The following is a 23,287-nucleotide window of genomic DNA, read 5'->3' as shown; positions in this document are numbered from 1 at the left end:
ATGCTAACAACTTGTTGAAGTTACATATCTATGTGTATTTGTTATTTGATTTGTGGAGAAAAAAAAGAGAAAAATCTGATCAAATCTAATCTCTTCACGAATCAGCTTATTTAAACAAGCATTCCAGCTCTGATTCTAACACAAGTTTTGCTTTCTGCAGAAGCCGTCCCGGAGGAGGAAGAATGTGCCAGTAAACAGGCCAGAATGTTTCAGGCTCTTTTGTCCTGCAAATCCTCCACTGAGGGTGAAAATCGTGGAGCTTTTGAGATGGAAACATGCGGTTTGACGTGACGCGACAGACAGTGGGGGTGAAAAGCTGGGATCCCTGACTGCGTACATGCAGGCTTATTTAAGGTTAACACCTCATCATCTTGCTGATGGCAGAGTTTTGAAGAAGTGCTTTAGAAAGGGAGGATTCTGTTGAAATCAACTGCTTTACGTGTATGTGAGATGGCAGAAGTTGGGAAAACACCTTTGAAAATAACTTCCTGTCTGCAGTTCATTATGCTCAAAGGGAGAATGCAATTTCCCCAATGATGGACTTTGAGAAATGAAAAATATGCCAACATAGAACTGATCTTCTGTACAGAAAAGAAATTCAACAGGATGTGCTGGTTTGATATGTGATACATAAATATTTATTTATTTTTAAAAAAATTTATATATATATATATATATATATATATATATATATATATATATATATATATATATATATATATATTTATATATACACACACACACACACTATCTATTAAATAGATAGTTATATAGTTTACTAACTATAACTACAACTATAATTCACTCCATAAATAAACTAACAATAAATTAAAACAATTCAATCAAACTAGAATAAAATAATACAAAAATATTCAATCTAGCACCCTAATAATAATCTAATAAAAAAATGTAATCTAAAAATTATATTACATTTTACAAATATTAGTGTAAAAAAATATTTAAAAAGAATGCTAACAGCCTAATAAAAATAAAATATAAATAACAAACAAAGAAATAAAACAACGAAATGCTATAAATACAAAATTAATAATAATAATAATAATCAAATAAATGAATAATAAAAGTAACATTAATGAAAATCTAGAAATGTAAAAAAAATCTAAATAAAACAAATAACACAAACTATTAACAAAAGCTAAAGTTTAAAGTACATCTAAAAAAAATAATAAAACAAAAATGTAATGAATTAATGTGTTAATATACGCAATATGCACAATCCAATACTAATCAGCTAATAAATTAGATCATTTAATAAAAATAAAGTTAGTAATTGAATAAAAAAAAACAACATAATTAATATAACCATAAAACGTAATAAAAATAATAAAAAATGAGCAGATTCCATATATTTAGTTTAGTTTGGGTTTCTTTACAAAAAACAAAAACAAAACTAATACAATATATGTAAAGTAGGCTGGATTAAACAGGCAGTGTGCTTCTTGGTGAGTTTTTCAACCATAATTATTTTCTTAAAGTAGTCTAGTAAAAATATCCAGTAATATAAAATGAAGATGCATTCGGTTTGTTGTTTATAAAAAGTACTCGTGCCTCTCTGATAAATCTGTGGAAGTTTTTAAAGAGAAACCACTAGCAAAACCAGCCGAGAAACACAGATGGGGAGACACCTTGTGGAAGAACAAGGAACTTGACAAATGAATTTGTTAGTACGGAGAATATTCATAAAACAAGACGGCGAAGAGCATTATTATGTGCACAATCTACAGGAGGCAAGTTTCAAAACTGTTCTTACGAAATTACTCACTATTTGATATAATTACAGCTGTATCCCTGCATAAAAAAGCTTAAACCAGCCTCCTTGTTGGCTGGTTTTAAAGGGGTTTTGGCCATTTCCAGGCTGGTTTCCAGCTATTTCTAGGCTACTCCTAATTGGTCAGGCTGGAAAATTACCAGCTAGCCCAGCTTGGTTTAAGCTGGACATAGCTGGTTTTGGTTGGGCTCTCAGCCTGGCTGGTCAAGCTGGTTGTAGATTGGTTTAGGTGCACAACTCCTTTCGAGAAAGCTGATAAATATACAAAGCTACATACTACAACTTCTCTTTTTAATTAACAAAATATACCTATGCCATGTCAAAATATTGCGAAGTACACACACGTTAACAAAAAGCCTATGTGTACTTAGTTTCAATGGTTGAAAACATGTATATCGTCCAAACGCGGCCATTTTTTTGCCATATATGTCAATAATTTTTTACATATATGTTTATAGAATCCAAATGAACTTGTGTGCCATGCAATTACCATACATTTGCAATAGGGCCTAACCATACCGTTTGATATCTATATCAGATTTCACTCAAGTAACAGTTTGAACAACACTTGTTTTAGCCTAACATACGTTACTACAAATACCAAGATCCATGTCCATTCTATCAAAACCACGGCGAATTTGTGGTTTCAGTGTGATGTTTTTGGTTTTACAGCAAACGCCTAAAATTATTTTGTTTGAAACGTGAACGGTTAAAAGTTCGTTTAAAAATAATAACAACTCTCGTCATCGACTCGTGTTCATTCAGTGCGGATCTCTGAGTTTCTAGATATGAGTTTGATTAAATAACGACTGAATGTTGGAGGATTGTGTTATTTCACATGTCTGTCAGTGTAACTTGATGGCGGTGGGGGTTTCTACAATACCTGCAGTGTTGAGCAAAGCGTCTGTCAGCACGACGCACCAGAGCTCTTTAATATACACATACTGGAGGGAACCACACCTCAGCAATCCTGCTCTAGCTTTACTGCATTAATACTCTAAAGCGAACATAGACTGCTTATGCGATCTAATAGGCCTCTTTCTAACAATATAATCATTTTAAGGTTGAATCAAGTCATGTCGAGTGACTTAAAGAGACAGTTCGCTCAAAAGCCGGAAGTTCTGTCATAATTTACTCACTTGTCACAAACCTGTTTGGCTTTCTTTCTTGTAAAAAGAAGATATTCTGGAGAAAGTTGAATGCCGGTAACCATTCTTTTGCATTTGTTTTTCTTACTATGGACGTCGATTGGTGAGAGGTTTCCAGCTTTCTTCAAAATATCCTCTTTTAGGTTCAGCAGAAATAAAAAAGAGACTAGTAAAGGTTTCCTCAATTGATTGCGAGTAATTAAAGAGTACATTTTCATTATTTTTGGACTCTTTAAAAAATCAAGTTGAATTTTGTATAGCTTCACAAATTATGTCGAAACGTTTAATATCAAAGTGCAATTAAAATGTAAAATATATGAATAAATTAATGTATAGGCTATAGATAAATAAACAAATGAATAATTAGAAAAGGGAAAATGAGGATAGATAGATAGATAGATAGATAGATAGATAGATAGATAGATAGATAGATAGATAGATAGATAGATAGATAGATAGACTAAATTAATATATAGTCAATTAAATATGTAGGATAAAGATGGATGAATGGATGGAAAAGGGCTGAGTGAAAGTGGATAGATAGATGGATTACTATAATATATAGACAAATTCATATATAGGCTAAAAGTGGATGAATGGATAGAAAAGGGCTAAGTGAGGGTGGATAGATGGATGGATTACTATAAATAAATATATAGACAAATTCATATATAGGCTAAAGATGGATGAATGGATAAAAAAGGGGTAAGTGAGGGTGGACGGATGGATTACTATAAATTAATATATAGACAGATTTATATATAGGCTAAAGATTGATGAATGGATAGAAAAGGGCTACGTGAGGGTGGATAGATAGAACGATAGAACGATAGAACGATAGATAGATGGATGGATGGATGGATGGATGGATGGATGGATGGATGGATGGATGGGTGGATGGATGGATGGATGGATAGATCAGATATATACATATAAAGCAGCTATTTTAAATTGCAATATTATCAATCAGCATATGATGCTTCTGACAAAACCATAAAAAAATCTTACCAATCACAAGCTTTTGAGATACATCATTATTTTGTGTGTATATAAATCTATAGACAGTGTGAAATAATTCTGACTGTTTTTCTTCCTTATGTTTCTGCAGTAATGGAGCCTGGGAATGTCTCGGCCCCCTGAGGCTCCAGGAATCTGATCCATACTCAGATCTCTCTCTCTCTCTATCAGCAGTGACACACATTAGTGCTGACAAGGGTCCCGACAAACCCCTCTCTCCAGCCCCAAACCCCCTCTCCCACACAACACACTGCTGGACAGAGAAATGCGAGCACACTCACGGTAAATGCACAGGATAACATGCTGCTTCTTTCACGTCTTTATTGTTTTCCAAACTGTGTATTGACTGTGGGCGGTCCTGACAAAGACTGACATAATACTCTCTGCAAATATCTGCCCTTTAAAAATAAACTACTTAAAAATGAGCTTTCGCCTTAATCATAACTTATCATGAGAGACTAACAACCACATACACTGTAAAAAAGTCTTTCTTGCACTCATTTCTTTTAGATTAAATCAAATGTATTCAACTTATAGCCACAGCCTGACAAAAGTCTTGTCATTGATCTCAGTTGTAAGAGCAACAAATAATAACTTGACTTCTAGTTGATCATTTGGAAGGGTGGCAGGAGGTAGATTTTTCAGATGAATCCCAATCATCACAAATACCGCAGAAGACCTATTGGAACCAACATGGACCCAAGATTCTCACAGAAATCAGTCAAGTTTGGTGAAGGAAAAATCATGGTTTGGGGTTACATTCAGTATGGCAGCGTGCATTACAAACCACAGGAGAGGCAGATTCTTCAGCAGGATAGCGCTCCTTCTCATACTTCAGCCTCCACATGAAAACTCCTGAAAGCAAAGAATGTCAAGATGCTCCAGGATTGGCCAGCACAATCACCAGACATGAACATTATCGAGCATGTCTGGGGTAATATAAAGGAGGAGGCATTTAAGATGTATTCAAAAAATCTTGATGAACTATGGGAGTCCTGCAAGAACGCTTTCTTTGTTATTCCAGATGACTTTATTAATAAGTGATTTGAGTCATTGCAGAGATGTATGGATGCAGTCCTCCAAGCTCATGGGAGTCAGACACAATATTCATTCTTGCTCCACTGCACCATGACTGCACATATTCTATACTGTACATTATTTCTGTTAAGTAACAAGACTTTTGTCTAAGCAAAGTCAGATTTTACTGTTCTAATTAAATATTTAAAAATTAAGGAATGATCATGTTTTATACTGCTAAAATAAGCGTAATCTAGAGGCCTTTGCCTTTCATATAAGCCAACTCTGATACCAAGTGATCAACTAGAAGTCAAGTTATTATTTATTGTTCCTAAAACGTGGATAAGTGATATATAGTTTTAAAAATAGAATGAGTCAATGTAAAGAGGAGGGAAATTATTTTTATTTGTATAAATTGGTTAAATAAACAAAGATGCAACAAAGGACATACAGAAAGTCTAAGATTGATAGATATATTCTGAATTAGGCCCATCTATTCTTTATAAATATAGAGAACATTAGAAAAAGAAACTGTACAGTACGTGACTGTAGAAGAGAGTTGGATGTACATTGTATACTGCGTAATTGTAAAACACTTTATATATTGTTCTAATAGCAAGTGACGTGTTCATGGGGGAAAAACACCTGGAACATTTAAATAGCTTCATTTTCTATTAGTCACCCTTGGTCAGGACAGCCAAGCAACAACAAAAAAAAAGTATTACGCTAATATTAATAAAGTATTTGCTAGCTGTTTATAAGTGTAAATAAAAGCAAATGAAGTTTTTTTTAAAAAGATGAAAACTGGGTCGCAAATATGGACAAATTCCAGTTTAAATAACCAAACATTCTGAAAACAAGATATTTACTTCACTGTAAAACCCAACAGTCAACTTTATCAAATGAAAAGATTGTAGTTAACTCAAAATTGAATGAAAGTTAATTGTACTCATTAGAAAAGAGTTTTGAACTCAGGGATGAAGGTAAAGAGTTAATGAAATACCTCATTACTTCAGCTTAAATGGAGTCATTTTACATTTTTTTAAAATAGATTTTTTTTACTCAAATAGTTTGCACCAATCGGTTTCCTCAAACGGTTTAAGTTGCCTTAACTCATTGGGTTTTAAAGTACTCCTTTGGTTTGAGCTCTCTCCATTTATTGGGTTTTACTGTGCTCAAATGGATTGAGTTCACAGTACTCATTAGGATTCATTTTTAAACTTAAATGGTTTGTTGCAATCGGTTTCCTCAAATGGTTTGAGTTACCTTAACTAATTGGGTTTTACAATGTAAAAATAAAAGGCTGACCCTGTTCATTGGCAATGTTTTTTCATATTTTAAGCATTTTGTTAGTACTAGAAAACAAGGCAAGAAAGGAAAATAACATTTGCATTGAAGTACGTTGTAATACATGGTGTTTCTATGATGAGCAATTCAGGCTTTAGCACTTACAGTGGAGTTTCAAAGAGCACATTGATTGAAAAAAGCTATTTATGGGTAATAGTTTTTACAATCAGATGGTGTGTGATTACAGAAATACTTTTCACGTCAAGCATGCTACATGCATTGTACAGGTGAAAAGGCAGTTTATTGTGCAATGCAAGTATAGCATTAGTTGACATTACTTACATATTTTTACATTTTAACATGCACAGAAAATAAGGAAGAGATTTGTATCTTTAAGCTAGAGTTACATTTTCACTTTCACTTTCCCATCAAAAGCCACATTACACAACTCTGACATGTTTCTTTGTGGGAAAACACCACAAGTTAGTCCCTCCATTCAAAAACACAAGTAGCACTTGCCTAACAGGAAATATCCGAACACTTACTTTTGCTCTCTCTCCATCAATGCATGTCGTAATTTTCAGATTTAGAGTCAGATAACTGAAATTAATTGGGCCCAACATTTGCTCATGACATTTAAGTGTGTTTCTGTTTGCATGCTTGCCAAGGGTATTGGCAAAGATGTACGTTCAAAAACAAAGTCGGGGTTTTTATTTGGCCTTCTCGGCTGCCACAGGCTCCGTTTGCACTCCGGCATCAGAATGGCGCTTTTGGCCCTGCGAGACACACCAACGCATAACGCAACATTAGTGATCCCAGTTTACTGAGGAAGTGTTTATGTATTTTTACTGCTCATCATCTGTAATGCTGCCTGAAGCAAAACCCCTCGTAACCTGTCTGACAACTGCTGCCTTATTTGCTAAAGTATCAACAGTAGATCCTGCTCCAACACGTCCCTTTCAAGCGTAGTTCTAGTATGTGAATTTGTATGATTTATTATTTAGGTTATATATATGCGGTGCAGGATGAGAAATTAAATAGGGTGTTAGTATGAGTATGTTAGTGTTAAGGTTATCCATAAGCAAGCGTGCTCCATAAAACCTGATTTATATTTGTGTCAAGTGATCAACATACCACACGGCGCATACTTTAAAGCCGTTGTGAGCTTCTGCATTTTATGTGTCACTCTGCAATCACACTTGTAATGTAACGTAATGTAATGTGTGTATTTATATAGCGCATTAATTGTGTATGGCCATACACTCAAAGCGCTTCACAATCATGAGCGGGGGGGGTCTCTCCTCACCACCACCAGTGTGCAGCATCTACTTGCATGATGCGACGGCAGCCACAGGACAATGCGCCAGTGCGCTCACCCCACACTAGCTATAGGATTGAGTGGAGAGACAGTGATACAGCCAATTCGGTGGATGGGGATGATTCAGAGGCCATAATCAGCAAGGGCTGATGACGAGAATTTGGCCAGGACACCCTGCTCTCTACAAGAAGTGCTATAGGGTTTTTAATGACCACAGAGAGTCAGGACCACGGTTTAACATCTCATTTGAAAGACGGTGCTCACTGTGTCCCCTTCACTATACTGGAGTATTAGGACTCACACAGACCGCAGGTTGAGCGCCTCCTGCTGGCCTAACTAACGCCACTTCCAACAGCAACCTAGTTTTCCCATGTAGTCTCTCATCAGGTACTGACCAGCCTCAGCCCTGCTTAGCTTCAGTGAGTAACCGGTCTTGAGTGTTATGGCTTACATAAAAGTGACTAATCGTACAAATTTATAAGACTTAATATGAAAACGTAATGTTTTTAAAAGGAGGCGTGGCTCCAAACCCCACCCCTAACCCTCAGTGGGCGATGAGCAAATTATACTAAAATGTACAAATCAGATTGTACAAATTAACATGAATTAGACACTAAACATATAGCATTATTGTGATTGGTTACCAGTTTCTGGCCCTAATGATGATAATTTCATACTTTTAAGACTTACTGTAATCATCACATAACTGTGCATAATTACACAAATTACTTTTTATTTAGGAAGTTGAAAATATTGCAGCAACAATTCAAAAAACATACATAGATGATGAGATTTATGCAATATTATTAGATATTATTATTATTATTATTTCATGCAATATTATTCATGCAATAAAAATATAACATGTAATATTTACTTTGCACTTTATTTTACAGTATGTGCACTTCTGTGAAAGCTCTGGTAATAAAGCGGGGTTAACATTAGGTTTAGGGGTATAGCTTTAGGGTTAGAACCGACAGTAGTATTACACAGCAAAACTACATTTCTTACTCTGTATTTCTGAATTGCTTTACAGTTCAAAAATCTAAACATTTCTAAATCAAGACACATGATAAGCAAATTAATCAAATGTAATTGATTTAAATATATATTTACAAATATCTTCTAATTAAAAGTAATTTCTGGGGCCACTAGCAGAGATTTTCTCCTTGTTTTAGAAATTAAACGACTTAAAAATGAATAAAATGCATGAAGCTATTGTGCTTAAATGCAAATGTACCTTGATTCAGGAATGTTTGTACTGGAAAAGCAAGTAAATCACCTTCTGCCATGTGTAATTAATACAACAAATATGCACAACTGTAAAATAAAGTGCTATCAATATTTCTCATGTGCTCAGTTTATTTTAAGTATCTTACAAACATTTTAAAATATTGGAATCATCATTAAATACACATTATGTAAATCAGAAATTATTAAAGCAGAATAATATAAATAAGGGCTGGTGTTTATGTGAAACCCATTTAATAATCTCTAGATGGTGGAAACTGATGCCATCTAGTGTCCATATGCTGTCAAAGCTGATTTTAGTGTTAAGTTCATCACCTTGAAGATCATTACGATTATTTTATAGCCAGCAAGCAAAACCAAAATAATCAGGACGGTTAGATGTCGGACAGAAGGACTAAATGTTTTCTTGACAGCATTTACTACATACAGTTAAACTACACAGATTGCTGATGTGTCCTGGATCAACTCTCTCTACTCTCGTGTTTCTACTTAACCAGGTTTTTGAAGAAGAGCTGCAGCGAGTTCCTCTTCTCCAGTTTTCGGGGCATGTTGGGGGAGGCGTCTGTGCTTGCGACTGATTTGTTGTCCTGGGCTGGTTGTGGTGCAGGTGGAGCGGCAGGTTTGGGCTCTTCTTTGGCTTTTACAAGTGGAGCAGCTTCTGCCACTGGAGCTGGAGTCTCCTTCTTGGATTCTGGTGCCTGGGTTAATATACATTTTTTTACGGTTAATCACATGCATACTATATATATATATATATATATATATATATATATATATATATATATATATATATATATATACACCAACAGAGTCAAATATGAGGTGCCGTATAGGATTTAAATCAAACTTTGCTTATCAACACATAAAACACGTGTATATACACCTATAAATTACTCGCATATACACCTATACTACTGGATGTTCAAAACAACATGGATGAAACTTGTGTATATACATATAAACTTGACGCATGAATACACCCAAATACACACGCACATACATATAAACTCGATCCTCACATAAATACCCACATTAACACACGCACATACATATAAACTTGCTGCATGCAAACACACCTATACACACTCACATATACATACAAACTTGATCTATGCATATACACCCATAAACTCTCACATAAGAATATAAACTTGATGTGTGCATAAACACCCAAATGACACTTGTGCAAAAAATACAAAATAAAATTCACAAACATATATAAAGTTAGTTGTGTATATACATATATGCAAGTGATTTCATATGTGTGTATGTATGAATTTTCACAGTAAAAGGAAGTTATTTCACTTTAAAAGGAAGTCGTTTAATTTCAACGTAAAAGTCCTTTGAGTGTAATGAACAAGATTATTATTTGTCATGAATCAGGTTATTGCAAACCTTAAGAAACAGAAATAATGTGATTAATAGAGGAATTACATCTGTTGAATTATGAAAATAGATTATGCTAATTCTAAAAAAATAAATAAATAAAAAGGTAATGCAAAGGAATGCTCCTGCAAAATTAAAGGTTTATTATGCAATTAAACTCTCGGAAATGTTATTATGGTTTAATAAATGTAAAGTTGCTTAAGTAATCATTTTGAATAAAATATGTTTGTCTAATATTAGTTTATGTTTGTTTTATTATTGGTGTCACTATTCGTCAAGGGTTATGATACACACTTATGTCCAGTAGGGGGCAGGAATGCACTTAAGTGGGTTTTCCTGTCATCAATAAACAGGCTAATGCACCAAAATGCTGGATGACAGCTGCTGTAAAAATATAAGTAGTAGTTATTAAACACAAAAGGAGTGTCCAGATAATATATATAGCTTTTCCATGGGGGTTAACTTGACCAACATGATGAGCAGAGACTTTTAATCAGCGTTTTTTTTTTTTTTTTTTTTTGGATATGCTGAATAATTAACAAATCAAAATGATACCAAAATCTTACAATTTTGACACCCACATTGTAAAAACATATAAAAAGCATAATAATTATAAAAATGTAAAAAACAAAACAAGAAGACTATATGCTACATTAACATTTGCACTAGAAAAGAGGAGTTTAGTTTGAGTATACATTTATATTCATAATTCTGGTTGCTTTTTGAACGTCCTTTAAGGGTTCTATCTGTCCATTTATATTTGTGTATGTAATTACCTAATTAAATTAAAAGGTTTTAAATAAAAATATTTCTTATTTTGAATAGTCTATTTATATAGACTAATATTTTATATAACATATGGTCATAATTTAACATATTTAATCCCTCTATTAATCACATTATTTCTATTTCATAAGCTTTGCAATAACCAATATGATAAATGTCTGTGAATTTTATTTATTTATTTTTTTTGTATGTTTGCACGAGATGTTATAGGTGTGTTTGCATGCAGTGAGTTTGTGTATGTGCGCGTGTTGTTGAAGGTGTATATGCATAGACCGAGTTTATATGTATATGCGAGTATGTATAGGTGTGTTTGCATGCTTCGAGTTTATATGTATGTGCATGTAAATGTGGGTATTTATGCGAGAATCGAGTTTATATGTATATGTGAGTGTGTATAAGTGTGTTTGCATGCAGCAGGTTTATATGTATGTGCGTGTGTTAATGTGGGTGTTTATGTGAGGATCGAGTTTATATGTATGTGCGTGTGTATTTGGGTGTATTTATGCATCAAGTTTATATGTATATACACAAGTTTCATCCATGTTGTTTTTAACATCCAGTAGTAGAGGTGTATATGCGAGTAATTTATAGGTGCATATACACGTGTTTTATGTATTTGTTGATAAGCAAAGTTTGATTTAAATCCTATACGGCACCTCATAGTCAAACCCGAATTTACTCACACTGCTGGCAAATTCTTAAAGCTTTTGTTCAACTGTAAATAAAAGCTGAGAAGTATGTTTGTTTTCAACATGATGCCTCTTGTGCATCTTCTTAGTATTTTTTTGGCAGAAGCCTGACTTACTTATTTACTTGGCTAAATAAAAGTTACTTTAAGTCAGATTTTGCCAGCGGTGTAAATCATTTCGGCCTTGACTGTATGTATGTATTTACAATCAATATATTATTCAATCATGTTCGTTTGGAGTCAGCGCAACATTATTCAAAGAGTATTTAAAAAATGATAACTTATTTTTATCTAAAACTTCACATACTTATTCAGCAAGGATGCATTGAATTGTGCAAAATATAAATTTTACAAAAGACCTAATACTAGACACTAATTTAGTATTTTAATCTTCAAATTCAGAATCCTGAAAGCAACTGTTTTAACATTTAAAAGAAAGAGAAATCAGCACAGATTAAGCATATTAGATTAATTTAAATTATATTAAATTGTAATTCTTTTTGCCAAAATGACATTTTTTTCAATCAAATGAATGCATATTTTGTGAGTAAAATAAATATTTTTTTTCAAAAACATTAATACAATCTTACTGACCCCAAACATTAAACATAGTAAAAATTAATGAACATACAGTTGAAATCAGAATTATTAGCCCCCCTGTTAATTTTTTTTCCTCCCAATTTCTGTTTAACGAAGAGAATTTTGATGACAGTAAATAATATTTGACTAGATATTTTTCAAGACACTTCTATACAGCTTAAAGTGACATTTAAAGGCTTAACTAGGTTAATAAGTTTAACTAGGCAGTTAGGGGTAATTAGGCAAGTTATTGCGTAACGATGGTTTGTTCTGTAGACTATCGAAAAAAAACAGTAGTTTAAAGGGGCTTATAATTTTGACCTTAAATGGGTTTTAAAAAATTAATAACTGCTTTTAATCTAGCCGAAATAAAATAAATAAGACTTTCTACAGAGGAAAAAATATTATCAGACATACTGTGAAAATTTCCTATCTCTGTTACACATAATTTGGGAAATATTTAAAAAGGTAAAAAAAAAAATAATAATAATAATTCAAAGGGGGCTAATAATTATGACTTCAACTGTAAATATTATTATTTTTAAAAATCACAAAAAGATTACAGCAAAGCTGCTGCACAAAATATACGAACAAGTGACACCAATTACACTATAGCAAACATCAAAGACACAAACAGAAATGCAAAAGAGAAGGAAAAAGGAAAAGCATTAATAAAGAAAGAAAAAAGAAAGAAAGAAAGAAAGAAAGAAAGAAAGAAATGGAACTAACCAATAAACAAATGAAAGAAGGAATGAGGAAATGTTGAAAGTATGAAAGAAACGAATGAAAAAACAAATAAACATGTAAGAAAAGGCAGGAAGAACACAAAAGATAAATGAATGAGTGAATGAACACAAATGAAGAACAAATCAAAAGAATAGAAAAGAAGCAAGTAAAATCAAAATGAAAGAAACAAATTGAAGACAAGTGTATCAGATTTGAACATTTAAAGTGAATAAAAACTGCAAGATCAAGTGAAGGAGGAGCAAAAACTAAAAAGAGAAATGAGGGGAAAATAATGCAAAATGAAGGAAAAAAGGTAGAATTAATGAAAACGAATGAATAGAAAGAAAAAGAAAGAGGAATAGAAAAATAAGAGAAAAGAAAGAACCAAAATCATGAATGAAGAACAAAAACAAAATGAAGGAAAGAAAGAAATTAGAAAAAAGGGAAGAATGAATGAAAAAAATGGAATTAAAGAATAAAAAGGATGAATGAATAGAAACATTGAATGAATGAATGAATGAATGAATATAGATAGATAGATAGATAGATAGATAGATAGATAGATAGATAGATAGATAGATAGATAGATAGATGGATAGATGGATGGATGGATGGATGGATGGATGGATGGATGGATGGATGGATGGATGGATGGATGGATGGATGGAATGCTAGATAGACATATAGACAGACAGACAATTATATAAACAATCAGACAGACAGAAGGACGGACGGACGGACGGATAGAATGCTAGACATATAGACAGACAGACAATTATATAAACAGTCAGACAGACAGACAGACAGACAAATAGATGGATGGATGGATGGATGGATGGATGGATGGATGGATGGATGGATGGATGGATGGATGGATGGATGGATGGAATGCTAGATAGACATATAGACAGACAGACAATTATATAAACAGTCAGACAGACAGACAGACAGACAGACAAATAGATAGATCGATCGATAGATAGATAGATAGATAGATAGATAGATAGATAGATAGATAGATAGATAGATAGATAGATAGATAGATAGATAGGTAGATAGGTAGGTAGGTAGGTAGGTAGATAGATAGATAGATAGATAGATAGATAGATAGATAGATAGATAGATAGATAGATAGATAGATAGATAGATAGATAGATAGATGATAGAGAAAGAAACAAAGAGAAAAAGAAAGAAGAAAAATAAATAAGTAAAAAAGAAAGAGAGAAAGAAAGATAGAAAAGAAAGTAAATGTACAAACTTAAAAGGGAAAAAGAATGAAAGAATATAAGAATGAAAGAAATAAGAATGACAGAAATAAGAATGACAGACTCCATTAGAGCTGAATTACTCAGAGCAGGCTCGGTTACACTGCTGAAATACTGACATACTTTTAATCATTAATAACTGAACCACTGACACTTCATATGAGGCTTGAAGCAACACAAACATGAGCCGGAGCAGCTCAATCAATCAATCAATCATTGGGTCAGTGAGCGAGTGAGTGTGGTTAGATCTGTGGGGCCGCTGTATCTGGTATGATTTACCGCTCCAGCAGACATGAGGGACACACGAGCGCTGGACGCCACTGCCTGGATCCTAGAGCTCACCTGACCTAACAGTACCTCAAATTCACACAAACTTGTTACTGTACGCACACACACAACCTGAGACTCACACATACACACACAGGGTTTCTGCAGGTCCCAATTTAACACTTTTAACACCCTTCTAAATTAAACTGAAACCAAGGTGATGAAATGGCAAATTCTGTGCCATTTAATAGCTAAATTTGACCTGTGGCGCAGTTTTGAATGACCAGTTATTAATCCATTATCGAGCGAAGAACCAAATATAGTAACTTCTATGACCTTGATTACAATATTATTGTTTTTTTAAATCATAAAAAATGTTTTCTAATAATCCTTAGTAACTATCCAGTTTTTATTTCCTGATGAATATTTCAAGAAGTTTCCTACAAAGGACAATTATAATATTGTTTATTATAATATTATTATATTATCAAATTATTAATATTATAATACCGCTGCTCCGGTTTCCCCCACAGTCCAAAGACATGCACTATATGTGAATTGAATAAGCTAAACTGGCCATAGTGTATGTGTGTGAATGCTAGAGTGTATGGGTGTTTCCAAGTACTGGGTTGCGGCTGGAAGGACATCTGCTGCATAAAACTTATGCTGGATAAGTGAGCAATTCATTCCGCTGTGGCGACCCCAGATTGATAAAGGGACTAAACAGGACAAAAATGAATGAAGGAATAAGATTCATGAAGAGCGCTGATTGGCCGTTGTGTTCATGAACTCAAAAGATATGGCTGTGATCAGATGTAATGACTGCCAGTTTACAAGAGTGCCTACACGGATACTGAGGCTTTTGAAACCTGCGTCTATTAGCTGATTCACACAGTATTCAAAAACTGACAAACACAACTTTCAAAGCATTCCATTGAGTAAAGTTTAGAAGGGATACAGCTAAGGTACAGAGGTAGATGTTAATAAAATACATTTTTGTGTTATTTATTAAATAATATAATACAAATATTTATAATATTAATATAATAAAAATAATCCAATGTTCGAAGACGTTTCTGTCCCTTTAAAGTAAGTTTGCATGTGTCAAAATTTTAAAGTAAGCCCTCTTTAAAATGTAAAAATTTTGCATATTTTGGTTCTGGTTTTAGTCCTAATCAGTATGAGCCACTGATAAATGACTGTTGCTCGCTCTCCTCTTTTTCTTCTCTTCATAGCTTTCCACACTTATTTAAGTGATTCATTTTAAAAAAATAATAATAATAAATTTAAAAAATAAGGTAGACTTGAACTGTGAGAGGGGGGTTTCATTACTTTTTAAATAATACCATTTTAGTAAAAAACAAAAGACTGGTGGACTGTTTTATTTGATGATAAATCTATTACCCAGCTTTTGGTAAAGTTAACCATGTGGTGGTTCTAGTATCAATTTCAATGCATAATAGTGATCTTGATATTTAATTATTTTAAAGCAAATTTATTTATTTATTTTCGTTAAAATTTTAGACTTGTTTGGGACCTCACAGAAACCCTGCACACAGACGCGCTGGTGCTCATCAGGGCTTTACCTTGGGTTTGAACATGTTCCCGAAAGTTGACTTCTTCTCCAGCTTTTTCTCTTCTGGTTTTGGCGCTGGAGGTTCTTCGGGTTTGGCGGCCGCCTCGAGAGTGCTGCTCTTAGATGAGTCTACCTGCTGCCCAAGACAAACAACAGACACACAAAAAAGACAGTTTCAGTAGAAGCACATGAGAAGAGCAGCATGAAAGAAGGCGGTCAGTTGATTGTGGAGAAGTTTATGACTGAATGGTCAGTTAAAGCAGAGGATAAAGCAGATCACATCCCACTAAACTAAACTACTGATTATTTGGCAGATGTTGATTTGTTTATCTAAACGAATACTGTTGTGGCACTTTCTAAAATGAGGGTAAAAAACTATAGATCTACAGTGGGGGAAATAAGTATTAACACATCACAATTTTTCTCAGAAAACATATTTCTAAAGGTGCTGTTGACTTGAAATTTTCACCAGATGTTAGTAACAACCACAGAAATCCATATGTGCAAAGAAAGCAAATCTATTTACTTTACAAATGAAGTAATGTGTAATGAAATGAAGCGGGGAAAAAGTATTGAACACATGAAGAAAGAAAGGTGTGGAAAGACAGTGAAAGCCCAGACAGCAGCTGAAATCTATCAGTAGCTCTTCAGCAACCCTCTACCCTTCCTCATTATAAATGAATATCAGCTGCTTCAGACCAACATCTACATTAGCAGGATGATGAAGATGAAACCAGAGTCATTTCAGCAAGACAATGATTCAAAACACAGCCAAGGAAACTCTCAAAAGCTTTCAGAAAATCAAGCTCTAAAATGGGGCAGCCAATCACCTGACTTGAACCCAATAGAAAATTCTAAATAAATCTCAAATTTGATATACGAGACCCACAGAACCATCAAGATTTTTACACTCTGTTGAAGTCTGTGAAAAACTCACACCTGAGCAATGCATGTGACTTCATTCTCCATATGAGAGGTGTCTTTAAGCTGCCTTCACCAAAAAAGCCTTTATAAGAAGTATTAAATATGTTTCAGTTGTTTAATTCTTTCTCCTTGTGTAATTTTTATAGTTATTACACAACAATTTTCAGATTTTGTTTGTTTTGTTTTATTTTTATGTTTGTATTGTTTGGGGTTTTACCAAAATCTGGTTCAATTGCATGTCAACAGCTCCTTCAGAAATATTATTCCCAGGAGAAAACATGACGTGTTCAATACTTATTTACCCTGCAGTATATGGGTGATTCCATAACTGCAGGTACTTTTGCATCTCCAACCTAAACCTATATAAGATCTATCTATCTATCTATCTATCTATCTATCTATCTATCTATCTATCTATCTATCTATCTATCTATCTATCTATCTATCTATCTATCTATCTATCTATCTATCTATCTATCTATCTATCTATCTATCTATCTATCTATCTATCTATCTATCTATCTATCTATCTATCTATCTATCTATCTATCTATCTATCTATCTATCTATCTATCCATCCATCCATCCATCCATCCATCCATCCATCCATCCATCCATCCATCCATCCATCCATCCATCCATCCATCCATCCATCCATCCATCCATCCATCCATCCATCCAGAACTAAACAGACACAATTTTTTACCCTGCTTATAGAAAGTGCTCACTGCATAAATATAGCGAGCAGACGGATGATTTTATTCATGAAGACAGTCCCAGCACCGCAACCCACAAACAGACAATCGATCATCCTAATGTATTTACCTGAACCTCAACCGGCTTTTTCTCCTCCACCTCAACAGGCTGCAGGCAAGCAAATATTAGCATTAATTTGGCAATAATCTACATCTCCCATGGCACTGTACAGTGGCTGTTTTTTCTAGCAAGAGCAAACACAGAGTGACTGGTTATAAAGCGGCTGAATAATCTGATGTAAGGATGAGCTGCTGGATGGACAGCACATGGTTTAGTTGGCCGACAGTTGAGCATGAGGTAATGACGGCTGCTAACATGAGCTCACCATCACAGACATTCACTCATGTTTATTTACACTCAGCTTCCTGTGCTACTCAATGACATTACTGCAGACATATTTAACACTGTAGCTGAATATAATCATATTTGAGACTAACTTAACCGCTTAAAAAGTCTACATTTGTCTAATTTTTTTTAGATAAGGCTTTGAGAAGAATGTTAATATTTGCTTTAGTTTTTTTAAAATCATTACTCTAAATAAAATATGTAGTTAATATAAATATAATACAACTCTCTCTTGCAAAAAAATAAAATAAAATGGGCAAAATGACAGTAGCTCTAATGATTAATTTGCTTTGAGCCTTGAACAATGAAAGTGTGGTCATTTCTGTTAATATCATCATTTACCGCTCCTGATGTCTGAGCTCGGCCTCCACCGGTTGTCACCGCCTGAACTTTTGACACCATCTTGCCTAGCAACACCTCAAATTCACATTACTCTGTTACGGTGTGCCATTTACACTACATATGTATATATGTGATAAATATAATGAGGGTGTCAGGCTCAGCTCAGAGGTAAAGGGGGAGGTTTATTCCTGTGGTTTTCTGTCACCTGTGTGGCCTCACCTTTGAGCGGAAGAGTTTGCTAAATGCACCGTCTTTAGTTTTGCTCTTGGCAGAAGGCTCTGCTTTGACTGCAGCTGCTGCTTTACTTGCAGACGTTTCCTCTTTCTTCACCGCCGGCTCTGCTTTGCTCTCCATCTTTGGAGGTGCAGGGGGAGGAGGAGGAGGAGGAGCCTTCGGTGCTTCCTGTACCTTACAAAACAAGTAATTCTGTTAATTGTGTGAAATTAGGACAAATATGGACAATATTTGATATATCAATCAATAAATCAATAAAATAATTAGTCACACACACACACATATATATACACAGTGGTGTGATAAAGTATTTGCCACATACAGATTTTTTTTTTTTTGTCACTTTTGTTTTTTTTCAGATCATCAACCAAAACCAAGCTCTTAAACCTAAAAGCTGATTCGGTCACGCTTAGCACCAACAACTGCAATCAGGCATTTTCGAAAAACTTGCAATGAGCACTGTGGAGAAATTTTGGCCCACTCGTCTTTGCAGAATCACTGTAATTCAGCCAAATTTAAAGGTTTTTGAGCATGAACCACTTTTTAAGGTCATGCCACAGCATCTCAATTGGATTCAGGTCAGGACTTTGACTAGGCCACTCCAAAGTCTTCATCTTGTTTTTCTTTGGACTTTCAAAAGTGGATTTGCTGGTGTTCGTTGGATTGTTGTCCTGCTGCAGAACCCAAGTTTGCTTCAGCTTTTGGTCACTAACAAATGGCCAAACATTGTCCTTCAGCATATTTTGATACACAGCAGAAATCATGGTTCCAATATATCACAGCAAGTCTTCCAGGTCCTGAGGCAACAAAACATCTCTATACCACCACCATCTTTTACTGTAGGTGTGAAATGCGGTATTACTTTTATGGCACACATACTGGAACACACACCTTCCAAAAGGTTCAACTTTTGCCTCGTCAGATCACAGAATGTTTTCCCAAAAGTCTTGAAGGTCATCAAGATGTTTTATGGCAAAAATGAGATGAGTCGTTATGTTCTTTTTGCTTAGCAGTGGCTTTTGTCTTGGAACTCTGCTATTTAAACCAATTTTGCCAATCTTATGGTGGAGTCATGAACACTCACCTTAACCGAGTCCTGCAGTTCTTTGGCTGTTGTTGTGTTTTTTTTCTTTTTTGACCTCTTGGATGAGTTGTCGCTTCATTCTTGGGGTAATTTTGGTCACACAGCCACTCCTGGGAAGGTCTGTGCTTCTGCCATTAGTAGATAATAGCTCTCACTTATTGATCGATGCATTCCCTGAGCTTTTGAAATTCCCTTTATTATCTTTTCCAGACTGGAAGATCTCAATAATTTCTTTTTCGTTTGTTTTTGAATTTCTTTGGATCTCGGCGTGCTGTTTAGCTTTTGAGGATCTTTTGGTCTTCTTCATTTTCTCGGGCAGGTCCTAATTAAGTGATTTTCTTGATCGCGAACAGGTGTGGCAGTAATCAGACATGGGAGTGGCTGGAGAAATTGAACTCAGGTGTGATAAACCAGTTATGTTTTAATTGTGGGGGCAAAAATAATTTTCACACAGGGCTACGTAGTTTTGGATTTTGTTTTACCTTAATAATAAAAACCTTAATTTAAAAACTGCATGATGCATTTACTTGTCTTATCTTTGATTAATGTTTCAATTTCGTTGATAATCTAAAACATTAAAGTGTGACAAACATGCAAAAAAAATAAAAAGTCAGTAAGGGGCAAACAGTTTTTCACACCACTGTACATCATATAAAACCGCAACATCAAATGCATGAAATGACTCACATTTGTTGATGGTGCTGGCGGGGTTTCTTTCTGTGACTGAAGAACAAACATATAAGATATAAAAATATCAAACAGCTTCTGTATTTTTTTTTTAGGACAACAGAAAAGATACTCAAAGATGCCATTTTAAATTGTAAAGAATTCTGTGTTTTTGAAACTAATTAAGACAGCAGAAGTCAATAATTTATTTTATTATTTAGTCTGACTTGTTTACTGTTCCAAAACATTTGAAATGTTTCTCAAAATAAAATTTATTGTGTTCAAATGGGTAAAAGGTTTTCGTTTTACCCAAACATTTGAAAACAATATATTTTGGTTCAGTAATCAGTAATCACAATACCATGAAAAAGTGATATTTTTATCCTAGGTTATCAAATCTTACACCAGCCCATGACTATATACAGTTGAAGTCAGATTTATTAGCATTTGCATTTATACAAAAGTTCGATGGCATAATCGAGTATGTAAAAAATAAAATCCAACACGGACAGTCTCAAAACCCTTTTTGTAAGAGGAACTACTTTCTTCCGCCATTCATTCACATCTGCAGCTGACGTCAGAACAGCAAAAATTGCTCATTCACCAACGTCAATTTAGAGTTAGTGTTTGAAGGATTCTTTAGAGTAATGTCTACAGTGATGACAAAACAGCTGATTTTGCTCACATTTTAAGATTAGAAGTTCATCTCAGACTAAAGAGATTTGCAAGTATTTCTCTGTCGCAATCGAGAGATTACAATATTACTATGCAATAAATACAGCACTACAACCTATAAAAGAGAGAGAGAGAGATTGATTTAGAAAGTAATTTATCGTTTTTTTTAATGATTTGATTAGCTGTAGTTTGAAATGACGCTGTTTTTCTCTTAGGGCTTATTATGCCTTTATGTCGCCATCTTGTGGATGAACATCGTCAACCGTCTTTGCTCAATGACTGATCGCCGTCGACGTGCTTTCCATCAGAAATTATAAATATTTAAAATAGGCACTATCCTTATAAATAAACTGCATAGTTGCAATCTAAACAACTACACTCTTGACTAAAAAGCCTTAAAAGTACATTATGTAGCCCAACAGCAGCAATATTTGTCAAACTGTAGAGCATAGGTCTCAAAGTCAATTCCTGGAGGGCCGCAGCTCTGCACAAATTTGCTACAAACTCTATTCAAACACACCTGATCCAACTAATCAAGTGTGTTTGAGAGTAGTGTTGACCATCCTGATTAGTTGGATCAGCTGTGTTTGATTAGAGTTGGACCAAAGCTGTGCAGAGCTGCAGCCCTCCAGGAATTGAGTTTGAGTTCTATGCTGCAGAGTGTCCTCTGCTTGTTGCTGTATGTGGGTGGACTAATACACAAGGGTGAAGGGTTAAGAGGCCGGATGAGTGCTGTCACTGGCAGAATATCGCACGGCTATCAGCCAATCGGATTCAAGAACCAGACAGAACTGTTGTATAAAATATGATTTAATATAATGAATAAGATAGTCTGTTACCTGTTCCTTTGAAGCATCGGCGGCTTTGGCTTCTTTGCTTGTTTTGGTGGAAGCCTTCGAGCGCAGAAAAGAGAAAGGAGACAGATGAACGTTAGAGTGGCTGTGAAAAAGCGTCACAGTTGCGTGCTTAAGCATATAATGCTCCTTCAGGTACTCCATGTCGCACAAGCGGGCCTTCTCGTGAGCACAGAGACCTCAGAAATGCATCTTTTGTCAGGATAATGCATGACTGTCAAAGTCAGACGCCGTTTCGGACACACAAAGAGCTGGCTGGCAGGGGCCGCTATGCATGTGTTTGTCGTATTGAGTCGCTCATTGTTTTGCGGAGATGGCGTAGGCCTTCCCGTGCTTTATCACAACTCCGAACGCACAGGCCTCTCTTGTGAGCTCACATTATGCAGCAAACAAAAGCCTGCCACAGTCGGACAAGGCCAGAGGCTTGATTTAGCAGAATGCCAACGATAGTTTAACAGATTAAAGACGCAGGGCAACAAATACCACAATGATGGAGTGGAAAATGCACCATTGTGGTCTAGCACACTAGTTAGTTGTAGAGCAAAATGCTTGCTTATGTTAAGGTTTTTAAAGTCTCTACTGCTCACAGAGGCTGCGCTGAAAAAAATGACTCATTGGATTTACTCGATTATTTTAAGGTAAGTGGTTGCAAACGATTTACATGGGCTGAATTTAGACTAACAAATTAAATTTAGTAATCCTCAACTTAAATTGTTTGTTTAAATTCTGCAAATATAAATCATTTGTAGCCACTAACCTTAATAAAATTGAGTAAATACAATGAATATTTTTTTTCAGCGCAGCCTCTGTGAGCAGTAAAGACTTTAAAACATTGATTCATTTTATTTACTCAATTTTATTAAGGTTTAGAATTTAAACAAACTAAATACGTTGAGCATTACTAAATTTACTTTGTGTAAATTCAGCCCATTTAAATAGTTTGCAACCACTTACCTTAAAATAATGTAGTAAATATAATAAATCTTTTTTTTTCCTGTGCATTTATTTGATAAAAAAACAATAAAATGCATAAAATTTGGATAAAAAAAATAAAAAAAAACAGTTTCTATGTGATTAAAGGCAGGTACTACAGGCTTCATTTTTGGCATGATCCTTCAGAATGCATTGCAACATAAATGTTTAACTTATTACTTTCTTCAAATTTAAGTGGATTGAACATGGAACAATTTAGTCATCCCCTAAAAACCTCAAGAATTGTGTTGTTAAGCTTAATTGAAATGAGTAGTTTAAACAAACAGCAAACTCAATTCTTTGAGTGTATGTGTCTGTTTCCATTTAAATTCAAG

At 34.5% G+C, this 23,287-nt stretch overlaps 1 protein-coding gene and 1 long non-coding RNA gene across 49 annotated transcripts in view; one reads left to right on the top strand and one right to left on the bottom strand.

Annotated features, from left to right (window-relative positions):
* The window catches only part of LOC137489144 (uncharacterized), a 34,329-nt gene extending 28,655 nt beyond the window's left edge, over positions 1–5,674 (top strand). Inside the window, exons 2-3 of the long non-coding RNA XR_011008504.2 lie at positions 161–354; positions 4,046–5,674. This is a non-coding gene — a long non-coding RNA (uncharacterized lncRNA). The remainder of the gene's footprint in view (positions 1–160; positions 355–4,045) is intronic.
* Positions 5,353–23,287, bottom strand: part of zgc:112994 — a 49,826-nt gene continuing 31,891 nt past the window's right edge. For 3 of the 48 annotated variants that reach the window (XM_017353572.4, XM_073938430.1, XM_073938431.1), the window contains 8 exons: positions 21,966–22,019; positions 20,473–20,508; positions 18,687–18,875; positions 17,850–17,888; positions 16,111–16,236; positions 14,537–14,614; positions 9,322–9,525; positions 5,353–7,034 (listed from right to left, as the gene is read on the bottom strand). In XM_017353572.4, coding sequence (XP_017209061.1) covers positions 6,969–7,034; positions 9,322–9,525; positions 14,537–14,614; positions 16,111–16,236; positions 17,850–17,888; positions 18,687–18,875; positions 20,473–20,508; positions 21,966–22,019 — 792 coding nt within the window. In that variant the 3' untranslated portion in view covers positions 5,353–6,968. Of the gene's footprint in view, positions 7,035–9,321; positions 9,526–14,536; positions 14,615–16,110; positions 16,237–17,849; positions 17,889–18,467; positions 18,543–18,686; positions 18,876–20,472; positions 20,509–21,965; positions 22,020–23,287 lie in introns of all 48 variants that reach the window. The other 45 variants (XM_017353573.4, XM_073938433.1, XM_073938432.1 and 42 more) reach the window with 22 other exon arrangements.

The sequence above is a fragment of the Danio rerio genome, chromosome 23, assembly GCF_049306965.1.
Source record: "Danio rerio strain Tuebingen ecotype United States chromosome 23, GRCz12tu, whole genome shotgun sequence".
Classification (NCBI taxonomy): Eukaryota; Metazoa; Chordata; class Actinopteri; order Cypriniformes; family Danionidae; genus Danio; species Danio rerio.
The sequence above is the reverse complement of the archived record's forward strand: the minus strand, read 5'-3'. Positions and strand labels throughout refer to the sequence as shown.